At 52.4% G+C, this 23320-nt stretch overlaps 1 protein-coding gene across 3 annotated transcripts; it reads left to right on the forward strand.

Moving 5' to 3' along the window:
• The first annotated feature begins 1811 nt into the window (after window positions 1–1811).
• Window positions 1812–23247, forward strand: VEGFA (vascular endothelial growth factor A). 3 transcript variants are annotated; one of them, XM_065400770.1, is made up of 8 exons: window positions 1812–1877; window positions 8482–8533; window positions 13640–13836; window positions 15914–15990; window positions 16475–16507; window positions 19616–19687; window positions 20803–20934; window positions 23226–23247. In XM_065400770.1, the coding sequence occupies exons 1-8, from the start codon at window positions 1812–1814 to the stop codon at window positions 23245–23247; spliced, it is 651 nt and encodes a 216-aa protein (XP_065256842.1). The 3 variants fall into 3 exon arrangements, with proteins under 3 accessions (XP_065256842.1, XP_065256843.1, XP_065256844.1); XM_065400771.1 differs by lacking the exon at window positions 19616–19687; XM_065400772.1 differs by lacking the exons at window positions 19616–19687; window positions 20803–20934.
• The last annotated feature ends 73 nt before the right edge of the window (window positions 23248–23320 follow it).

Here is a 23320-nt window from a genome sequence, read left to right on the forward strand (position 1 = left end):
TGTATCATCGCAGGCCTAGTGGCACTGTGCTGGAAATAAACTGCTTTCTAATGAGAATATGTCCTTCCCCATTTCCACCCCCTTCCCCTTTCAGCACTCTGTGGTGAACTCAAGGAATTTGCCCAGGTTGAACGTGCAATCTACCCGATTGCCAGGAGGCAGGAGATCTCTCTCTCTCTATTTTAACACATGCAAATTATTGCAAGAAAAAGGAAGGGATAAAAACAGTATTCTCCAAAGGATGAAATATTGTGGGTGGCAGGAGTGAAGGATCTTGATTGGGGAATGTGTGTGGGGTCCACATTTTGTCTGCACAGATTTTTAACCCCCAGGAAGCTGATTGAGGTTTGTCTGACAGAATGGTCCCCACAGCACACCAGTGTGCACCCACAGGTCCTTTGAGCTGACACGAAATCACACAGGCCGGAGGGAAGTCAAACATACACAGGAGGAGCGAATGCTCCCTTACCTAGGTGCTAAGAGATCATAGGATGTTGGGGTCAGAGGTCCTTTGGGGATTAACAGGCGAGGATATAGCTCCCCCCCACCCCCATGCATTTTGCTTTGGTTTGGAGCAAGCCCCATTCACAAGGTGAATTCTGATTTTTTGAACACGTGCCCACAGGGGCTGGCAGAAGGGGGAACGCAATCGTGACTGGGGGGGGGGGGAGGAAAGTGAAAGAGGCTGGGGGCACTGGAGCGGATCCCCAGTTCCTCTGGCTGCAAGCGATTGCCAGCACCACACGACTCTGCGGAGAGCTTTCGGAAGGAGCTGGCTGTGTGCGAATTGGAACCTCCCCCCCGCGCAGAATTTGGCCCCCTGCTAGAGGAGGGAGGGGAGAGGGTGGAGCTGGGCGGGGCTTAGTAAGCTCTTTGAGTCAGGAGCGGAGCTGGCTGAGCTGTGCAGTTGCAGAGGGAGGGCGAAGCGAGGCAGGGAGAGAAAGAGAGCGCTGGGCTGTGGCTCTTGCCTGACGTTCACGAGCGAGCGACAGCAAAGTGCAGCCAGACTCTCCGCCAAGAAAGGAGAGCGAGCGAGCCAGATCAGCACAGGAGGGAGCAGAGCAGACTAGGAGGAGCAGCTCTCCCTGTGCGCTGGGATTTGTTATTAATTATTATTTTTACCCAATCATTAATTTATTCCCCCCGCCCCCACTCTTACCGGCTTGGATTTTCCCTCCACTCCCCGGCCAGTTTGGATTTTGAAAGCGGTGGAAAGAAGGAAAGGGATCCAATCCCCACCCCCGATCCCTCCCAGTTGCAGGAGAACAGAACCGGGCTGAGCCAGGGATCCAAAGCGGGGATCAGCCCTTCTCCCCTGAAAGGAAACTCCAGCTTGGGAGCAGCCGCAGGAAACCAACCCGAAGACTGGAAAATGCATTGAAACTTTCGGGCAAACTTTTTTTGTGTGCGCGCGCGTGGGTTTTTCTTACCTCTCCGAGGGGAAATCTGTTACAAATCGGTGCCGTTTGGAGCGTGGATTGTCCCTCCGGGGGTCGGATCGGAACCGGGCCGGACGGAGGAGGCTGAGCTTTGTGCAGGGAACAAGAGAGAGGGAGAGAGAGAGGGGAAAAAAAGGGGGGGGTGTCTGTTCCTTTGGCGGTTAGAGAGCCGGGCTCATGGAGGGGTGAAACCCGAGACTGAAGAGTTCCCCCCTGGCCGCAAGCTTTGCAGAAATCGCCCAGGGGAGCGGCTCCAGGAGAGGGAGGACGAGGGCACGGAGGAGTAGAGAGAAAGGGAAGGAGACAGGCGGCCAGAGAGAGACAGCAAAAGCTCAGCAAGCCACCCCCCTCCCCCGACCTGCTCCAGGAATCATGAACTTTCTGTTCACTTGGATCCACTGGGGGCTGGCGGCGCTGCTCTATCTCCACAACGCCAAGGTAAGGGGGAGGGGGGGGGGGGCTGTGTGTGTGTGTGTGTGTGCAGGGGGCGCCTTCCCCCTGCCCGGCGTGGTCTTCCCCCCCCGCTTGCGACTGCCACCGACTGTGCCTCGAGGCTGGGAACTCCTGGATGCCCGTGGGAGAGCGAGCACCCCTTGCCTGCCCCGCGCCCAGGCTAGGGGTATGGAAGTCACATATGCAGCTGTCTCTGCGTGCGTGTGCAAGGGCACGACTGTGTGTGCGGTGCCGTGTATCTCCTGCAGAAGTAGCCCCAGACGCCGCACGCCTTCAGATAAACACCGAGAAAGGTGTGTGAGCTACAGTGAACACACACACACACAGATTCACTTTGAGTGTAATGGCCAGCAGGCACCCTTGTACTTGGGGGGCGGGGAGTTGGGGGGCGAGATGGGGAGAGAGAGATCCGGGATTTTATGAGTTCCTGGAGGAGTCCCGGTTTCCCACTCGCTGCTCAGCCCGTGCCCACTCTCCTCTTCCTCCTGGGAATGGGACGGATCTGTTGCCTGTGGAGTTTTGTAGAAGTTGGGAGCCTTATTTGAAATCCATAGGCGGACATGATCCCCGTGCTTGGCCCCGTCATCGCTTCCCGGGCATGTAAGCGGCACGCTGACTTCTTGCATCAGCTTCTGGGAGCACCGTGCCTGGGCTGTAAGCCTCGTCCTCTGTCTCCTGACATTGCAAAGGGCTGTTTTGCCCTATTTGTCTTTAGCTAGATCTCTCGGGCATGTTACTGCCTGGCGCTCCGAGAACACCTCGCTGGAAAAACAAATAGAGATCAAAGGGGACAGAATGGGTTCTGTATTTCATCCAGACTGATTTGCAAAATACATGTCCCCGCTGAGATTTCAAAACTCCGATTTCCCCCTTCTCTCCCTAGCCTCCCTGGCATTCCCAAGGATCCGAAATCGGTTTGGCCTCCTTAAAAAAATACACCGCTTTGTACAAATCTGTCTCTTTTTAAGGGAGTCAAGGGGAATGTGTTGCCAAAGAGGTGTAGTTTTTAAACGGGTTAGATTGAGCGTCCAGGTGACTGTGGTGTACATTGGCTAGGTGGGCATATATTATAATTGGAGGGATAAGAATAAGTTAGTTTTCTTCTGCCATTTGTCTTCAGGAATTTGGGGAGGCCATCACTGAGGGCCAGGCCCTCCAGTGTGAAAATAAATATAATTTGTAAACTAACCTGCTGTTCACATTGTTTGCTCAGCACTGACACTAGAAGGTAACTCCTCAATTAGAAGCCATTTCAGATGTAACTAAAGTCTGGCAGGCATCACACGCTTTGTTGCTAGCCTGTTATATTGCCACTTTCTTAGTGACAGCAGCAAATTAGCCTGCACTTGATAGAAAAGCAGGCTTCTCTCCTATTGGAGAGTGTCATGTGTTAAGTTATGGTGATATCACTGGCCTGTCCCTGGCTTGTCTCATGTTAAGGTGGTTTTAAAAAAACCCAACAACCAAAAAACTTTGAAACCGTTCTGAAAACGGCAGATCAGACAGAACCCAAGTCTGGCCGTTTTCAGAACACAGTGCAAAAAGCCTTCTGCAAAAGTCTCTCCTCACCAGTGGAGGATGATGACAAGGAACGAAGGAGACAGAGGGAAAAGGTAGGAACAAATAAGGAGGAATAACAGAGTGGCAGGGAAGAGGCATCCCTGCCTCACAGAGTGTCGTGAGGATTAAGGCATTAAAGATTGTGAGATGCTCCTCCGATAGTACAGAGATGGGGGCCAGTTAAGTGCCTAGACAGACAGACCACCAGGTTCCTGCAGACAGATGTGAGTTCTGCCCTTATTTGTATGTCGGTCGCCTAGATACTATGGTGGTGGGAACATTAAAAATACTGGTGCTAGACAGATCTCACGTAGGCAGCATGGCGATGACCGTGGGCATGTCATAAAACATGACTCTTTGTGTTGGGACCCGAGGTTCGCGCTTTGATGATAATATTTTACCTCCACTGTTTATCAAGCAGTGGTGCTGAATAAACTTATCTGCCTAGCCAGGCACGCTGGGGAGAATTAAATAAAGCCCTGGCCCAGGTCTCATGGGAAAAGCAAGGTACAGGTAATGCAATGCTGCTTTAATAAATGCAGAGGAGAGGAGCTGGTATTACAATGCCGCTTTAGTAAAGGCAGAGTTATAATTACTCATTGTTGAGGCTGTTACTATTATTATCACTACTTGCTGGGAGGCTGGGACAGTGGGAAATTGTGAGTTGGTGGCCTGGGATGGGCGGTGCTGCTGCAGGTATCCAGGTCTACTTGTGGGGAGTATCCTTTGTAATGAGGGGGAGGGTGGGAGGAGAATGCAGTTAGAATACCACCCTTCCCAAATGTTAGCCAGCCCTGCCCTGCCACCCTGTCCTCACTCCTCTCAGGGTCAGGTGGGGCTGGTGGGTTTGGGGAGAGGGTAAGTTGACTTCCCCACAGCCCCTTTTCCCTAGAAAGCAAGGAAGCACAGGCCGGCCCCATCATTTTTTTGTTTGTTGGGTTTGATTCTAAACTGCAGCCTCCTAGGAGTGACCCCAGGGTGAGAATATCCTGGGAGCCCGAGCTCTTCCCTTCCTGCTGTGGAATGTGGAGAGACTTGGGCACACCAGCTGTATTGCCATAGGGATCCGGCAGTGATCAGACACTGAGGGAGGGAGGGAAAGAGAGCCTGTGACTAGACTGTTAATGATCTCACACCCACCAGGCTCCTGCTTTTGGTGTGTCTATGAGCCAGGCCACACTGGAAACACCAGGAAAACTAACTTCCCCAGCCTCTTCCACGCTGAGTAGACAAGCCACAGCGGGTCACCTTCCCCAAAGCTGCTTCTCGCTCTTGCTCTGAGAACAAACTAACAGGAGCAGGTCTTGGGAGCAAAAAAGGGGGATTCTGCACTGCCATCCCAGAGGATCTCTAATTCTTGGACAAACCTAGATTCTCTTGCCCCATTCTACTCTGTCTCAGAGGTCCCATGCTGTCTGCCAGCGGCTTGCAGGATTACTGACCTCTCTCTGCATATACAATGGGGAAAGGTTGCAGTAAAGCCTCCTCCTTGCGTAGAAACCTCAGAGAAGAATTTCTAGCGCCTAAGACTGAAAGTGCCTTAACTCCCGTCCCAGAGTCCCTCCCAAAGTGGCTGGATTGTTTGTTCCAGCCCCAAACAGTTACAAAGCTCTTTTAATGAGCCTGCAGAGATTAGGGGGAGGGGAAGGAAGAGAAGGGTTGTGGTGGGGGGAACGATTGAATTAACCTTTTCTCTTCCTCAAGAGAATAACTTGCTTCGCATTAGAACTGGATCCCTCAGTCAATCAGACAAGGGACAGAGAAGGTGCAGATACAGACAGGGTGAGTCAGGAGCTGACTGTGTTGGGGAGTGTTTATCTGATTTCAGACCACAAATTCTCAACAACCTGCAAAGAGCACAGAGCACAAAAGAAGCTTCTTCTTGTACAGCCCCTACCCCAAGGCGATTTACCTGCCACTAGCTCGGGGACTGCATCCATGCCATAGAAAAACATGGAAAGCAATCGTATTACGGAAGTGATGAGTAGTTCCAAAAGCCAGTAGAGGAGAGAGAGCCCTGGCAGCATGACCTTCAGGCTCCCACCGAAGGGCATGGGGCCTTGTTGTCCCCTGAAGGGCTCTTCTGGTTTTGTTTTTCAGTTGCCCCTTCTGTGATACATAGCCGCCTGATCTAATGTGAGGCAAGGTCCCTTCCATCCAAGCCATGCTGCCTCAACAGACAGGCTCTGTGGGTACCAGTAATTGGAAAGGGAAAAGGAGTGAGAGAAATATGCTAGTGGAGCAGGGCCTCTAGGGAGACCTTGTATTATTAATAATTCCAGAAGCCTGCTGTGAAATCACCTTCTTTTCGGGCCAGTTGGTAGTCAGGAGTGGCATGAGGGGTTGATTTCAGGCAGGCACCGCAATCCAGTTCAGGTGACTTCCCAGACTGTTGTATGACTTTTAACACGCTTGCAGACTTTGTTAGCTAGCAGTTTGCACACGCACTCACACACCTTGATAGCAGTAAAATCACAGGTTAGAGTTTGGTTACTTCCTAGAATGGGTTCTAGCTGCTGCGCCAGGTGCTGGTTGTGAGACGGTGGGTTCTGCTGAAGAACGAGGTATGGGCTGTGTTGCAGGTGAGGAGTGAAAATGAGCTGCTTACACCTGTTTCCTGACACCTGCCGGCGACGTGGGGGGCATGTGGCAGGGGAGGCTAGTGACCTCAGAAAGCGAGTAGGCACAGCTGAGCTGTAAAGGTGTCTCCAAGTCAGTTCAGTAGCGGGCAATGGTCATGCTGTGCCTGACTCAGAGCCCTACCCTAACAGTACTTTTGGGCCTTGTAGATTGATGAACAGACTGATCTGGTTGGTGATTTCCTTCCTTCGCTAGGGCACAGCTGATGCTTTTCTGTCCCTTTTGGCCCTTGGTCTTCAGGCTTGGGCTGGTTCTGGAGGGCTGCTGCAGCCTCTTCCTCCTCCATTTTGTTTGTGCTGTTGCAGTGACCTTCACCCTTCAGGAATGAAAGTGTTCCTGGGAGTCCTCTTTTAAAGCTGATATCACAGCCCTAACGCAGAGTGAGGGCAGTTAGCTTCTCTCCCCGTGGGGAATAGGCCCTTAACTGGGTGACTGAAGGTTGGATTTGCATGTTATACCTAGGGCCAGGAGTTTATGTGCTTCAGTGGCGTTGGGAGGCAGATCAGGGGAACCTTAGCTAGAGGGAACTATACACCGGCCCTGGGGAATAATTGGGAGAGGGGTTTCTTCTCCTGCTTTGGAAGCTCCATCTCCTCCCTCCTCTTAAAGCTGGTGGTGCTAGGTTGTGTGTGGGTCTGTGTGGAAGCATATAGGTAGCTGATCTATTTGGCAGGCCTCACACTGTCCTGGGCTGGCTGGCTCCAGTCACGTACCTGGCCATTTGTGAGATGACAGTGATTATGGTTTTAAAAAGCCTAATACGATCAGTGATAAATAATATATTGCATTATATATCACCACTCATCCCAAAGCACTTTAATACAGCTCCTCTGAAATGCAGCTGTCTCTGGGGTGGAGGACATGCAGATGGCAGCACATTGCACAAATAGCGAGTGAGTGGGTGGTTTTGGACAAGGACAGCAGGGTGAAGTCTGCCTTATGGAAAATGCAATCAGAGCTATAATGCTCACACCGAGCAGACAGGAGATGGGTTTTTAAGGTCTCACCTGAAATTTAAAACAGTTCTCTGATAAAACACAGCATGCTTTCTCTCCATCTCTCCCTCTGGTTGGGGGGCAGGTTAGTTAATTCCATTAATGCCTGTGTCAGTTACTCGGAAGTGTCTCTTGTCATTACAAAAAGAGCAGGAGGGTTTTTTTTTTTTTGGTTAGGAAAGTGTGACAGAGGGAGCTGAGGGGCCTAGACTTGGTTCTGCAGCACAGAGGCTCTGGCCCAGATCTGTGGCCCCATTGTGCTGTGGTGCGCAATGCCCTTCATGCTGGGGGAGTGGGAGGGAGCAAGGGTAGTTTTAGGCAGTTACTATGTGAGGGAGTGACGTAACAGTTAATCACTCTGACATAAAGCTAAATATCGACACCCAACCACCGCCACCACTCAGCGGCAAACATGGTAAGAGCAGAGATGACCTTTCAAACCATGAGACTTTTCTCACCCTCCTCCCCCCTGCCACATAATGCCAGCTCAAATGATTTACCTTTATAACAGAGACTAATTTAGGAGCGAGACGGAAGGTAGAAAAAATAGGGCTGTTGTCCCTTTAAAAGCAGTACCCAATCCGTCTGCACTTGCTAGCCTGCTTTGTAACCTAGGCCCCTTTTTGAAATACCTTCCACTAACTTTCCTTGGAACATGAACGTGGACAAATCTCCTAGCGTATTTGTCATGTCAGCGTTAGAAGGTCACCAATGTTGTTTTTCTCCCCCGCCCAGATTCCCGCTCTGTTTTTTGACCTTAATAATTCGAAATGCCTTTGAGCAGTTAATTTCTCTGTGTTCTTTTTTTAAAGTGATGTTGCATTAAACCAGATCCCCACCCACTCCACTCCACTCCCAAGTGCCCTCTCTGGCTCTCTCTCATACACACACTGGGGTGAATTGCCTTTGCCTGGATGCTGTGTCTCTGCCCCCCCCCCCCCCTTTTAAGCCCAGGCCGAAGGTGTTATTTTTATTTCATTTTCTTCTGCTCTGGAGGAAAGAGAAGACAAAGGTTTCTCTGTGCTTGTCTTGCAGTCACATGGGGCGGGGGGGGGGGGGAACACTTCCCCTCAAAGCCCGCAAAAGCCTTTACTAATAACTTCTCCCCGCATGCAACACTTCTCCCTGTAAGGTTGTAACAGGGAAGTCAGACATGCTCCTTTGTGGCGGCTTTATTTTCCAAGGGGAGAAGAGGGTTGGGATGGAACTAGGGGGGCTGGAATGCATCCGAACGCTACAATAATGCTCCGAAACACTGTTGCTTCCAGTGGCATTGTTACCGCAGCATTCTGGAGCTTGAGGGTGGAATCCTGGGAAGCGGCTCAGCTCCCTAACCGCCCCTGGGGACAGGATAATGACTTTGTGTTTTGACTAATTTTCTATTATCTTTGCAGTTGTCGCAGGCCGCTCCGACCCTGGGGGATGGGGAGAGGAAACCCAATGAAGGTAAGCGGCTTGCCTCTTTCTTCTCAACAGCTACAGGGCTTACAAGCAATTAGGAAGACCAGAAGCTCTGGGAGGTGGGGAATGGGGTGCTTTGGGGGAGACATTGAGCCAAGCTGCTGGGAAGAACCTGAGGACCAATACTGCCACCTTCTGGAAAGCAGGAGCAAAGTGTGCAGGGGGGGGGGGGGGGGCGGGGAGAGAGAATAGGACTTGAAATGTGAGACACCAGATTTAACCCTTTTGTGGCTTCATATTAGTCAGAACTGCTCTTTAATTTGGAAAGCCGTTTTGTGAAACAGGTGGGCCTGTCTGAAGAGCAGACTTTTCTCTTCCTTCATCTTTTCTGGAGAGATAGAGGGACACAGGCTGTATCAATCCAATGGAAGATATTGCAGAGATCCTTATGAACCCATTGCCCATTTCCCAGAATGCTGGGGGGAAAAACAATTTACCAGAAGCTGAGTGGCTATGAGTAGTTCCCTAATGTCACAGGAAGGAGTTTGTCATTTTTGCTGCCTGTCTCCCTCTCCTCTTTCCCATGCGCACTCCCTGTGCCCTGCTCAGTGATAAGATCTGATCATCAGACAAAGGACCAATCAGCACCTGGATCTTCCTGAGCCAGTAAGATAGCTCATCTTAAAAAAAAAAAAGAAGAAAAAGAAGAAGAAGCAGCAGCAGCCAGGGCTAATTTTCCAGACTCTCAGCCAGAACTCTTGGAAGGAGGAGAGGGTTGCACTATATAGTGACAGACCTGAAACACATTCCCTTTTGCTCTGTTTGAGGTAGCAGGCCTAGAGAGTGTATTAGTTGGTACCATAGCCCAGTTGATTCGATTCAGTTCATTGCTGGCAGTCTAGTACCTATGGGGATACCAGATGAAAAGGAAGTGAGACCTTGGTGCTTCTCAAGTTATTGCTATCTCAGATAACGCTAGCTGCTCCAAGACTATAATGGGTAGTAAATCAGGTGTTTGGATGGAGGGCTGAATAAATCTGGGTATAGACTAGAACCGCAGTAGGCACCAAGCTATCAGATGGCAAGCCTTGGTAGCCCTCTTCTGACTTGTGGCTCAGCTTTCTCTCTGTAGTTCTTGATTCAGACTGGGGATTACAGCACTGTGGACTTTGGAGCAGTAGGGTGAGGTGACCTTCTGTGCCACATCTCAGACAGGGTTACCGTTCTTTTCCACCTTCATGCTGGAGAAAGCCACTGTCACGCTGGCAATGGCCATCCACGGCCCCAGCTTGTCTTTATCCTCATCTTGAGTGGCAAGGCCTGGCAGGTTGTGACCCTCGGTGTTATTCCCACAGCAGGGCAGCAGGGGGCTCTAGCAGTGCACCTAGGGACTGAACCCCTCCCTGCCACACTCAGTTTCAATTTCAATAACTTTATTGGCATGACAAGCCGTAGGAGTGTTGCCAGAGATTTCCAGCAGGCTAGATTTGTTACAAGGTGTCCATTTTGCATTGTCATCCATTTCTGGTTTGCTGGCAGACTGCCCCGTGAACAGTGTGAAAGGCTTATTGACTTCAGAGGAAGCAGGATTGAGCCCGCTGCGAGGCTCATTTTGGTATCCAGTCCCTCTGCTAGTGGTAGAAACGAGTAGCAGCTAATACCCTGGTCTGTGCCCCCTTTGTGCTCCCATCCATCTTACTGGTGAGAGGAGGAGTTGAACGGTGCCCGTTGTCCTGGAGGGTTCTTAATTTCCACCCACTCCTGGTTCCACATCACAAGAATGGCGATGGGAAGGAAAAAGAGATTGGTCTATTGATTGGAGCAGAGGGATTAAGAATCAGGACTCATAGGTTCTATTCCTGGTTTTGCAATGCAAATATGTCTATGGTTAGCTCAGGGTACTAGAAATCAGGAGTCATGGGTTATCTTCCTGGCTCGGCTTCTAATTTGCTCCGAGACCTTGGGAAGTCAGATCCCATTCCTTCCCCCTTGCTCCCTTCCCCATGCCTCTGTTTCCCCCTCTGTGAAATGGGGTGATAATACTCAGCTACTCCACAAGGGAGTCATACAGCGTCATGCTTTATAAAGGTCCTGGGACGAAAGGTCATTTTGTTTCTTTGGCCTCTTCACTGACCCACCCGCTTCAGCCAGGATTACATTTGGGATGGACCTGATCCAATTTGGGGACTATTTGTAATTGTAGACCTAGCCCCCCTGCTGCTCAGATATCCTTCCATGTGATTTTGTGGCACAGGCCGTTGTAGAGAAGCCAGACAAACACTCTTTGTTTATTCCACGAGAAAAGATTTTTCTGGTATAAATAAAGGAAACCACCAGCTCTTGTGATTGCGCTTTTTATTTTTAAAAGAACAGTATGTATATATAGCTGCTCAGCCAGTGATGGGCACAGCAGTGAACCAATCACAGACCCATTCTGTGAGCACCACCCTCTTTTCTAGCATGGTGTCTCTCCACCACTCAGCTCCAAATTTGGGCTTGATCCTGCTAAGTATTGAGCACCTTAAACTCAAATAAATCAATGCATCTGGCGAAATCTGCCCCTTCCTGGGCAGGATATTCTGATTTAAATTTGGGTACAGATTCCCCTCCCCCTCTTCAGAAGCTGACACATGTTCCTGAAAATAATCTTTCATATTCAAACACAAAAAACAGCAGCAAGTAAAGGCTGCGGCTTCTACTGGAGATTTCCTATGGGGACATTCTGGGTTTGGCAGCGTGAATCCGCAGCACTATGGTCAGGGCACTGCTGAACGTGTAAGGACTGGAGACTGTACAAATGAAACAAAAGACTCTGCAAAGGAAACTACACATGCAGTTTTGAAACCAAACTATAGACCACAGTCACTGGCATGATTCAGCTGCGTGGTGCTGTTCTGGCAAAGCAATGTATTTGGAATCCACCAATAAATCTGGCCTTAGAAATGGAATCGCCTTCCTTATGTTGCTAATAACCCCTTGGGTTATAAAAAAAAATAATGAATTTTTAAAAGCCAAATGTATTTTTTCACCATTTATGCAGTTGGTTTTCCCTTCTGACACACTCAGTTTGGACAATGGAAGCAGGCTGGTCAGTTTCACTTTAGTTTCTAGTCAATTTCAGTTTCTGCCTGTCATGACTAGACTAGCACATGCAGTAGTGTTTGGTTTGCACATGTAGGGATTCCACCCCTGCATGGATCCATCCGCATTTTTATCCCAGACTTATTTGTATTGCGACAGTTCCCAGATCCTTAACACTGGGAGGGTGTGAATAATCAGCAGTGCGCCTCCATGGCTGTCTCTGGGCCTGTGTAATTTCCCAGGGGCTAAATTGTTTAAATCTACTGTATAGAGGTAGTCTCTTTTTAAGGTTAAGGTTACCCTGAAGGGGAACAAGAAGAAGGAGGTGACACAGACAAGACAGGGAAGGAGATGAGAGGCAGGGTTGCAGAGGAGAGGGGGAATGACTCTTCTGGAGGAAGAATGCTAGCAACCAGTCCCTGTCTTGCAGGTCACATTTCCCTTCCCTGAGCCACTTTCCCTTTTAATAGGTGCTTGTGCTCTCTGACACTTTCAATTCCCAAACAGATGCTCCTCCCCCTCGCACCCGCTGCCAGCAGTACTGTGACACTGTCAGCGCTGCATGACCTAGAATTAACTTTCAACAATTAACTGTGGGCCCTGAGCTCAGAGCCCTGCAGCTTTTATATTTTTGTGGCAAAGTAACCTTTATGCTAGTTTGTCACAGGTTCAGGGCACTGCAGAAACGCTTAGTAGGGACCATTTTTTCCATGATGCAAGCAGTTTGTGCTTATCACATGGGGTTATCGACCTCACCATTACAGGACTGTGTGCATACAGTGCAGGCGTGTGATTCTAATGTGGAACAGCACAGGCCAGCCACCGTCTCCCTATGCATACACTCTCCCTCTGCTCTTTGAAACTTCCTCTCTAGAACGCATGCTGGACTGTAGGGTGCCATGCATTTGCTATCCGCAGAACAGGGCTTTGTCTGTGTATTCATCTATCACCTCTTTAAATCTCTCCACCCCTTGCCCAAGCAGTGAGATGAATCTTTGGCACCAGACTGGGAAACACTTGTGAAATCAGAGAGGGTCCCAGCACCTGATATTTAGTTTGCTTGGGTACTCAGAGTGAAAGGGAGGAAGTAAAGGCAGATCTGCACCCCACTCCGCCTCATTCTAGTCTGTGGCCCAGTTATTACCCTGGATGCTGAGAGGTGGCTTTGATTTCTCCACTCCGCTGACCCTGGATTTCCTGGGCTGAGAAACCGTGGTCTGGCTGAGAGAATCCGGGGAATTAGGGACTGATCCTCTGGCAAATGTCGTTAACAGGCAGTGTAGTGCTGCAGAAGGTGGCATATTGGAACGGATGCTCTGGATCTGACAGGCAGGCTCTGGGTGGGTGGACAGGAAGGTAGAATGGGGGAGGGACAGCACGGAAGAGTGGGAATGCACTTTTAATGATTCAAACCCATTCTCCTTCACCCCAAGGGAGCTTCTGTTCCCAAAGATGGGCAGTGGTGGAGTCTGTCCCCTCTGTCCTGACCTTTTGGGAGTCACTTCCCACTTTAGATTATGGCATTCCCCATGTCCATTGGATGAGAATTTGACACTTTGAATGGGGTGAAAGATAAATCCTACTAATGACTCACCCCCACCCAAAACCATCCGTGTCAGCGTCAGGTGCTTTTTGGCTGAGCTAAGGCATTTAGTGGCAGGGAGTCCGATGGAGTGTGTCAGATAACAGGGGTAGGAAGGCAGGTAGAGGAGGCATCGGGGCCAGGTGACTTAGATCAGCCTAGACAGTTATCTTCCCACTTCCACCCTTCCTCTGCTATCCAGAAGCAGCAGCTAATTCAGGCAAGAGCCCCCCTTCCCCTAAGGAGTTAACAGGATATCTGGGAAGTTAATTTGCACCACTGGGGGCCCCCTCAGCTTGGTGGGGTGAAGATGAGGGACTCTGTACTGCAGAGGCAGTTCAGGGCAGCAGGGCCCCCAGCAAAGGGCAGAGGGATCAGTAATTGCAACTGCTTGTCTCATTTTAAGGGGAAGGTGTGAGTGTTCCCAGGCCGAGCTGCTGTTAATTTATTCCCTCTCTTTCTCTCCTTCCCTCTCTCCCACCTCATAGTTATCAGGTTCCTGGAGGTCTATGAGCGCAGCTTTTGCAGGACGATTGAGACCCTGGTGGACATTTTCCAGGAGTACCCCGATGAGGTGGAGTACATCTTCAAGCCATCCTGCGTACCCCTGCTGAGGTGTGCAGGCTGCTGTGGTGACGAGGGCCTAGAATGCGTCCCCATGGAGGTGCACAACGTCACCATGGAGGTGAGGGCATGGCTGGAGAATGGGGATGGCCGAGGGGATGACGCCTCCTGCCCTCGGCCATCCCCTTTGTCACTGTAACTTGCTCACTTTGAGGCAGCCAAGGAGGAGAAGGAGGGAGACCTCTACAGAGAAGGCAGATGGGCCTCCTCTGGAGTCTTAGGGAGGGGAAAGGGGGGTGGTCAAGTCTCACTTCTAGGCATAGGCTGGTGTGATGAGACATTGCTTCGGGGGTCTGATCTCCAGTGGCTGCACCAAGTGGATTTAACAGGAGTTGCTTCCATTTAAGGTTAAGGGGAGAATCCATTTTCTGGGTCAGTGGAGTTAACTCGCTAGCCACAGACAGAGAAGCTGCATTATAAAGGGAGCACTTCTAATGACTTCCGGGTGTTATCTCGGAGGCTGGGTAGGGAATCTTCCCAGCCCCTTGTTCCACATTAACTCTTGCTCTGGTACTTGTATCAGGCAGCACGTGCTCCTGTGGTGGCTGAGTGTAGTGTAAAAGAGGATGCCCTCTCTGAACTCTCCCCTGGAGGGCATGTCAGGTCAGCCTTTACCAGCAGAGCTGGGGATTTGGGCCATTAGCTCCAATGGCCCAGCAGGGGTGGGAAGGGGCTCTGAGAAATGCAACTGCTGCAGTGTCAAGTGGAAAAGTCTCTGTGCCTTTCTCGCTTTTGTTCTGAAACTGCTGAATTCAGTGCTCAGGAAAGTCAGAGGCTGGCGAAGGCCAGGCGTACTAGCAAGAGGCTCTCTGTGAAAGCGTTCCCCATATAGATCAGCCACTGTACCTCCACACTGGCCGGGTTCCCGCCTCTCACCCCCACAGCAATGCTGATGCCCCTGAGCCTGACCAGCACTAACCCTGCTATTCCAATCCTGGGTTCCCCATACACAGTTCCTCACTCCTGACCTGCAGCCTCCTCCCACCCCCGTTCCAGCCCTGGGCCCCTCAAGCAGAGACTGTAAATATTGCAGTGGCTTTGTGGTATGGACAAGAGACCACATGGGACTATGTTGACACTAAACACACTCCTGAGCCAAATTTGACTTTGTGTGTTGAGAACCTTGCAGTATTATTTATACTGCAGCAGCAGCTCAGGCGCCGGTCAGGATCGGAGCCCCGTTATGCAGGGTGCTGTAAATAGGGACGCATTTCTTCCTGCCCCTTCACACTGGACTCACCGTAGCTGGCCGACGTGCACATGCACTGGGAGCAGGAGCACATCAGCAGATCTCTGCTGGAAGCACCAGTGCTAGCGTCCCAGCTGGGCTCAGACACCCCCGTGATGAGTGCAGTATAAATACAGAGGGTCTGATCCGGGGCTTAAGTAACTTTGCTGGAGCTGCACTGATTGACACCAGCTGAAGAGCTGGCCCTACAGGGATGATTCTAGTGCTGAGTGCAGGAAGCGTGGCTCGGCAGCATTGAATGGTTCACATGTCTTGCTACGCAGTGGCTTTCATTCTGCATGAGCGGCCTGGGCGACTCGGGGGATCAAGAGTTTGCTCCCAGAGCCTTACACCTGGAAAGCACCAGTTTGAATCCAGGATGGGGCAGGCGATCAGGAGTGGGCTGTGGAATCTTGGTTTAAACGCCACTCGTGTTGGTAGGGACTGCCGTTCGTCTCCAGTGGAGGGCAGTTTGGTGGCTGCTGTGAAATCAGCTGCTCTCTTGTCGGTCTTAGAGGGGCCTGGTACTGATGAAGCAAGTGTCGGCCTTTAGAAATGTCACTAGGGAGGAAGTCTATGGACAGGGCAGCATGGGGGAAGCTTGCACAGCTGCCCTTGCTCCTGTACCAGTGTCCAGGGTTGTCACTCTGCACTTGTCACCAGCACCAGCTCCACTTCACATCTGAAAAAATAAAGCCCTACGCTGAGCTTGGTGCTGCTTCCTGCCAGGCGTGCAAAGGGCTCCACTGACCATGGGGATGCGCCTGGAAGTACCACGAGGAGCTCTGGTGCCCTCCTCAGAGAGACAGTGGGGGCTGGGAATGTTTCTTCTGTCTGTGCTCCTTGGCAGAGATGCCGATCAGCCCCAACTGGCCCATGATTGTGACTCTCTCTGTGTCTTTCCTTCCAGATAATGAGAATTAAACCCCATCAGAGTCAGCACATAGTGCACATGAGCTTCTTACAGCACAGTAAATGTGAATGCAGGTGAGGATGGAGCCACGCTGGGGATCTCCAGGGCGCCAGCTGCCCTCAGAATGCACCTGCCCACGGGGAGCTGGCCTTTCCTTTTTACTGGCATCAGGGGTTAGGGACCCTGGCCTGAGGCTGCAGGTCTGCTCCAAGCTGGTTCACAGAGGGGCTGGGGAGCAAAGGGTCCTTCGCTGGTGACGTCACCACCTTTCTAGAGACTGCCGGGGGGCTGGAGGAGAGTACGGGGAGGGCCGATGATAGCCCTTGTCCCGTGGAGCCCCTTGGCTGCCAACGGGTTGCAAAAGGAGGACAAACCCCTCCAGGGAGGTCGCTCAGCCAGTTGGGATAGATGGGGCCTATGTGCAAAGTGCCCAGGGCACAGTGGTGGGATTGCTGTCCTTGGGGAGGGGGGGCTGGGATGGTGAAGGGGAGGACAGTAGAGTAAGGGCCTGCCACTGGCTCCCTTCTAAGCCAGCATTTGTTCTCTCTTGCCCCGCAGACCAAAGAAAGACGTCAAAGCTAAACAAGAAAAGTAAGTGACGAGCCTTTTCCTCCTTTTTCTTCTGGTGGTTGGCTGGTGGTTTATTTCCCCCTCTTTGCTCCTTTGACAGCAGGAGATGCTCAGATCTAGGCGTTGTTTCTTTAATAAGCAAGTGGTGCTGTTAGGAGGTTATACCCTGAATCCATTCCAGAAGGGCACAGAAATCCAGTTCCGGGGGTTCTTCCTTCTTATTCTGGACTTCAGGAGTCTGCTCCCTGCCTGACCCCACATGACAGTGGCTCCCTGACACATTACATAGAGTGTCAGAGAAATCTTGGAATGGAGTTCGGTGCCATTCAGGAATGGATTCTGGTGCAGCACCCGGGTGTTGCTGTGGTCACTGGCAATCGCTGCCTTTCTTTTTCCCCGCTGTTTTGGTGAGAGCTTGCTGGCTTCTTTCGCATCAGCTTGCGCAGAGACTCTTTCAGCAGCCAGAATATCCATCTCAGCTTTGGTTCCTGGCAGGGCCTCTCTCTCTGAACAAGAGCCGTGCTTGGCATCAGGAAGAGATTGCACTCGAGGCCCGGTGGAGGCAAGGCGAACACTATATGGGGCTGGACACTGCTCATTGAGAGGCGGGTGGGAGAAGGAAAGGAGCCACGTTAGCTCGCCTAGCGGCATGTGTGAACGTTCCCGGCGGAGGCTTTAGCAAGAGGTAGAATCTCGGTCAAACTTGTGGATTTGCTCGGGTGACACGGAAGGGGTCAGGGTAGAACTTCTCCAAAAATGGTCACGAAAATTACCCTGACGCCATCTGCTTGCGGCGCCGATAACAGAGAGGGAGGAACGAAGGATCCTGCACTCACCCAGCACAAATCAATCCATAAAGAGGAAAGCGCGACCCCTCCCTGGGAGTGGGAGAGCTGGACTGCGCATGGCTGGGCTAGCGGCTCTGCCCTTTGGATGCACAGTGCCAGCTAGGGAAGTGATGGAGCTGGGGCATGGGGAGATGAGGCAGAAAGAGAGAGAAAGAGAGAGGTCAGCTGTGCAGCCAGAGTTGCTTCCCACCTTCCCTGGAATTCGGCTCATGGTTCCATCAGGCCGACGTCCCCGAGGCTTCAGCCCGAGGCTCCTCCGCTCTGGACTAGTGTGTGCAGTGGTGGTTCAGTCCGAGTGACTCTGTGCTTTGAAGGTGTGAGAGAGCTGGGCCCGTGTGAGCGCTGGTGCCGTGGGGGGTGGGCAAAGCAGCCGGCCTGTTCCCCTCTGTTTGTGCACCATTCCCTCTCCTCTAACCTGACCCGCAGCACCTCCCCTTCTCTATGCCATTCCTGCACGCTAGCGACAGTTTGGTTTGGGTCGGACTGAAGTCTCTGTTGTGCTTGATGCTTCCGTCCCCACCTCCACCCCCCGAGTACATTTGTCCTTAATGTCTCTCTGTAGTTGGCAAGGCGTGGAAATCTCCCCCAAAGGACATTTCCCTCCCTTCGCCCCCACCCCATAACTCTCCTTGTGTTCCTGGGACGCTCTCTTTGCCTGCAGCTAGGAGAGAGTTTGGAAGGAAATTAACGCTCAGTTGCCGGTGCCAGCAAACAGGCTTGAACAGGGCCCAAGAAACGCCCTGCCAGTTACCCTCAGGGTCCTCCCGCCCCCTCTCCTCGCCCTTCTCCACCCAGCCAAGGTGGACTGAGCTGGGGAAGGGAGGAAGGAGGCAGAGCTGGGGAGGAGGAGGGCTTTGGTGCAAGGGCTCACTTGACTGACAAACCCTGGGACTTTGTCTGCTGTCTCTGTCGCGTGTGTCCCTTGCGCTGGTGCTAGTGCAGCTGGAGGGGGTAGAGCAGGCTGTCCCCCTGCTCTGCCATTGGCAGCCGGATCAGTGCCGGCTCCTCCCAGACCCGCCTGCCAATCAGAAGCGATGGATGGATTTGGAAGAAGAAGGTGTAAAATGAGTCAGTCTCTTGGCTCCGTCGGCTCCTCTCTTGGGCAGCGCCAGGTGGAAGGGGGAGGTTTGAAAACTGCTTGGCTGGCAAAGAGGGGTCTGTTTCCCCTCCCAGGTGTCAGAACTAGGTCAGGCCTCTTCCTCCTTCATGCAGAGCAGGTAGGAAGCTGCCAGTGGGTGGGAGCCCTGGAGCTCCCAGCCATGGGCTGACAGTCAGGAGCCAGCGAGCAGCAAGGATGAGCGAGTGAGTCACTCAGGTTCTGACTCCTCCTGCCCTGCTGCTCACCTGCCTGCAGGAATCACTCACTCGATCTGTCCATGCAGCCGCCGCAGCAAAGGGAAACAGGTTGGGCGCCCGATGTGCCTAGCGCTGCAGGGTCCTCCCCCCACAAGTGAGCGGGCTACTGCCTATGCCAAGCTGCCCCAGGCTGCCACGAGGGCAGTGGGTGCGGGGCAAAGGGCTGGGAGAGCTTTGACCAAACGCTTTCAACTCGTTACCCCTTAGTAGCGAGGCTCCCGTGGCAAAGATTTAACACCCCTCCGCCCCCTCTCGCCGCCCTCACAGAGGGCAGCTTCCACCCCCTGTCCCAGCACGTATTAACTCTGGCCCGGCTGGTCACCGCGGTGGAATTCTCTGCAGCACCGACGTTCCCTTTGGAATACTGGCGATGCATCTGGCACATGGGGCAGCGCTGGTGTTGCAGCTTGTCCTGCACACCTGGGCATGTCTGAGCCCAGCGCTTTAGTTTATCAAGGAGGAGGGGAGTCTCTCTGTTCTGGTTTCTTCTTGTCAGTCAGTGACGGACGCTCTGTTGCCGGCCCTCCCAGAGTTTGGGCCATGCTTGCTGAGTCTCTCTGCACCCCTCCCCTCCCCCCCCACCGCCCCGCCCGCAAAGCCCTCCTACCCTTGAGGCGGTAGCAGCAGGGCAATAGGATGCTGTTACTAGGACTGGTCCAGGCTGCCTTTGATCTAAAGGGCTCTCTGCCCTGTGGTTGTGGTGGGGAGCGTGAGAAGGCCAGTGTGAATGGTGCGATGAGCACATCATCCCAGAGACCGGTTCTCTGGCCCTGCCCCGGGTGTTTCCCCCTCCCCCAAATGGACACACACGGCTGTATTTTTTTCCTTTCGGTTTTCTTCCGTTTTTTTTCTCTCTCTCTCCCCCCCCCCCCTCTCTCTCCCTCTCTTTTTTTCTGTTTTTTTTTTTTTTTGGTTTTTCTTCCAGAAAATCAAAGCGAGGAAAGGGGAAGGGGCAAAAGAGAAAGCGCAAGAAAAGCCGGTACAAACCGCTCAGCTTGTACGTTTGTGTCATGTGCTCATAGACTCTGTCCCAAACCAATCAGCCCGCTTGCAGCACACTCAAAATCTCCCCCTTCGCCTCCGAATCACTGGTTGGCTCCTAGCCCTGCGGGGCAGCACTGGTGGTGGCACAGCTCTGGCACTGGGCAGGGGTAGCGCAGCTCAGGGCAGGTGGCTTTTGCTTGCTTGGCACCTCCTCTCTATGACGAGCGGCTGCAGTCGTTTCCGAGGGCACAGGAATGTGGTGGCCGGGCGGGCTCATTGCGCTGTAATCACTCCTTATAATGCGCCTGTGCAATCCCCCTTCCCATCTCGGCTTCCGTCCTCCGCCAGTCCCTGCTGCAAGGCGGGCGACAGGAGACTGGCCTCAGCTGTGCATGCGTGTGTGCATGTGCGTGTGTGTCTGATGAAAACACAAGCCTAGAGTAGTGGAAGGCTGGGTGACTTAAGGGGGCTCTCTGCATCTGCTGGATTTGGTGGCTTCTCTCTCTCTCTCTCTCTCTCACTCTGATTCACACAATTCTGCATTGTAAATTCACACCCTTTCTCCTAATAGTCTCTCAGGTGGCAGGTCTGGAGTGGGCTGGGGGCTTAAAGAATGAATTAAATCCCCCAGTGCCCAAGGAAGGACAAGACAAAACTCAACTGTAGCAGCAAGGGGCAGGGGTCTTCTCTGCCCTCACTGCACAGTTGAGCCCTGCCTGTCTCTCCAGGGGAGGAGAGACCACGGGGGTTTAGCTGACTAGCTGCTGGCCTCTTTGTAGCTTGGACATTCCATTTCAGGGGCCCGTTGCTAACCCAGCCGTAGTCAGGGTGGTTCTCTCACCTCCCTGCCCCCGTGTGGATTGGCCCCAATGCGGGATTGGTGAATACCGTGCTGAGAGCCTGTTTTCTGTCTCTTTATGCTAACGCAAGTGGGTGTTGTCGCGACTAGGTTCCGGGCCTGTCGGAGCACTGCCGTGCGAGTCCGTCAGCCAGCGACGCTCCAATGGGGCCGTGTGGGAGCTGCGGGGAGGGGGCAGGGGATTGCTTGGATGTGTAGGGTGTTGCATGTGTATTTTCTTCCTGCTGAAGCGCTGTAGCTTAGACTTCTTTCCTTTTGCCTTTTTGCAGTCACTGTGAGCCTTGCTCAGAGAGGAGAAAGCACTTGTTTGTACAAGATCCCCAGACCTGTAAATGTTCCTGCAAATTCACAGACTCACGTTGCAAGTCGAGGCAGCTTGAGTTAAACGAGCGCACTTGCAGGTTTGTGTCCTGAAGGATGAAAGAGAAACACCCAAAGAGAGAGAAAGAGAGAGAGAGGGAGCTTGCTTCCTGCTGGCTTCTGGCACCAATGCTCTGTGGTCGCTCCTTTCCTCTGTACTAAGGGCCAGGGATCAGAGGGACACCTTGCAATGGGAAGGGGACAGCGTTTACCGTTTGTCTGCTGTGACCTTCGAATGCGCTGGCAGGGATCGGATGGGACGCTTCCACAGACGGGGCGTTTGGGGCCAGTGTACCCACTAGCAGGACACCCTGGTGGATTTTGTGTTGCTGTGTTAAGCAGGGAACGAGCCTGTAACCCCATATACGTCCCAGTGTACATACTGCCCATTGGTTGGTTTAGGAAAGGCACACGGCTCCTCTATCACACTTTGATTACACTCCCCCTTTTGCATAGACAATGTATCCCTTGGTATGTTTGGAGGGTGACTCTTTCACACCCCTCTGGGGAGACCGGAAACAGTCCAGGAAGTCCTCCCTTTCCCCGAGCCCTCCCCCACGCACCCCTAGAGCCGGCAGTTCTCCTTGCCCTCATGCTCCTAAATGCCAGGGAGAGGACTCTTGGCCTGTGGTGTGCACACAGCTCCCTACATGCCCTAACAATGAGATGAGAGCACGTGAGGCTTTGCCACGAGACATGGTATGTGTGTGTCTGTCCATAGTGTACACAAGGCAGGGACACTCTTTCTGGCTGCATGTGTGATGGGACTACAAAGAGACAGTGTGGTTTGTCCAGCCGTCCATACTGTGTGCGTGTCTTCAGCCTACTTACGTCTTCTCTATCAGTCATAGCTATAGCTGGAGACAGACCTGCATAGAAATGGTGGGCCAGATCCTCAGCTGGTAAAAATCAGTGTCACCTCATTGAATTCAATGGAGCTATGCTGATTGACACCAGCTGAGGATCCTGCTGGTGTGTGTGAGAGAATCTCTGTATAGATTTGTAAAAGGAACTGCTAAGGACCAGCCTGTGGCTATAAACTCCAGCCTCGATTCACAAAGACTCGGTTCCCGTAAGAGGGTGTCAGGCTGTTTCTGCTGGGGGCGAAGAGGGCAAGCGACTATGAAAACGAGGGTCCTGCGTGGCCAGCGGCTGGAAGCTGAGGCATCTCGTCCCCTGCCTGGTGGTAGTTTTGTGGTTGATCAGCGTCCGTGTATTACAGCCATCCCTGGGAGCGAGGTGCTCACACTCCGAAAGCATCGTGCCATCCTGCTTTGTGCCAAACCCCGGGAAGCCCAGACTTCTGGCGCTGCCAGGGCTTGTGAATGCAGAGGAAATTTTTTTTGGGGGGGCAGGGGGAGGTGTAACCTGAGCGGGAGAGTGATTGGTGCTGTGGGCAGAGCCGAGCCAGCCCTTCTTGAGTTACAGAGAGTGAGACCAGACAGCTCCCTGCCCTTGACCTTTATCTCCCGCCACCTCCTCCCCCCTCCCAGGAGCAGCTGGAAATCATCCCCTCAGAATTCAAGGGTGGGAAATATTCCCAAGTGGAAAAAAAAAAAAAAAACCTTCCTGGCTTGAGGGATTATTAGTCTTTCTTGCCAAGCCCTCCCTGTGGTGGGGTGAGTGGCATGATTAGAGGTTTCCAGAGCTAGTGCATTGGCCGGGAGTGCAGGATGGAGCCATGGGAGCGGGTGATTTAGCTGTTTCCGGATTTAAAGCTGGTTAAGCTGAAGTTCCTCCCTCTCTCCCCGCTGGAGTTTCTGAAGTTGGGCCCTACGGGGCAGGGCCAGCTCTCGTTTCTCCTGCTGCTTCCACAAGCGGCTGCCGCTGTTCTCTGGCACTAACCCCTGCTCGCAGCAGCTAGTGGAATGACACGCACTTTCCTTTCATCTTCTTGCCTGCATGAGACCGTTTTGGCTGTACTGCTTCCAATGGGAACCACAGGCGAAGTTGGGAGTTGGGGTGGGGGTGTGTGTCTCTGCATGGGTTGGTCAGTCCCTGTGCACATGAGTTGGTGTGTGAGTGTGAGAAGGGGCAGATGGGAAGCAGGGTGGGTTTGAAGGTTGAGGAGGGAGAAGGGGTGCTTTTCAGCTGTAATTCTGTTCCTAACTCACCCCCCAACCTAAGAACCCAGGGGAATGTGATTTGGCTGGGTTGATATTCTCGGTGATTTTTCTCCCTCTTCTAGTACGGGAAGAATCACTACCTGGGTCCCTGCGGTGCCTTCAGCTTGTCCCCGCAGAGCCTCAACACGGTCTTAAACTTGTCAGCACCCTCCCTGCCACACAAATGTAACCTCTTTTCTCTCTTTCCTCCCTCTCCTCCCCAGCAGATGTGAAAAGCCGAGACGGTGAGCAGCGGAGAAGAAGGGGAAACAGCCCTGTTTCTGGAGCTTGATTTCTCGCCTGGATGGAAAAAGAAAGAAAG

The sequence above is a fragment of the Emys orbicularis genome, chromosome 3, assembly GCF_028017835.1.
Source record: "Emys orbicularis isolate rEmyOrb1 chromosome 3, rEmyOrb1.hap1, whole genome shotgun sequence".
Taxonomy (NCBI): domain Eukaryota; kingdom Metazoa; phylum Chordata; order Testudines; family Emydidae; genus Emys; species Emys orbicularis.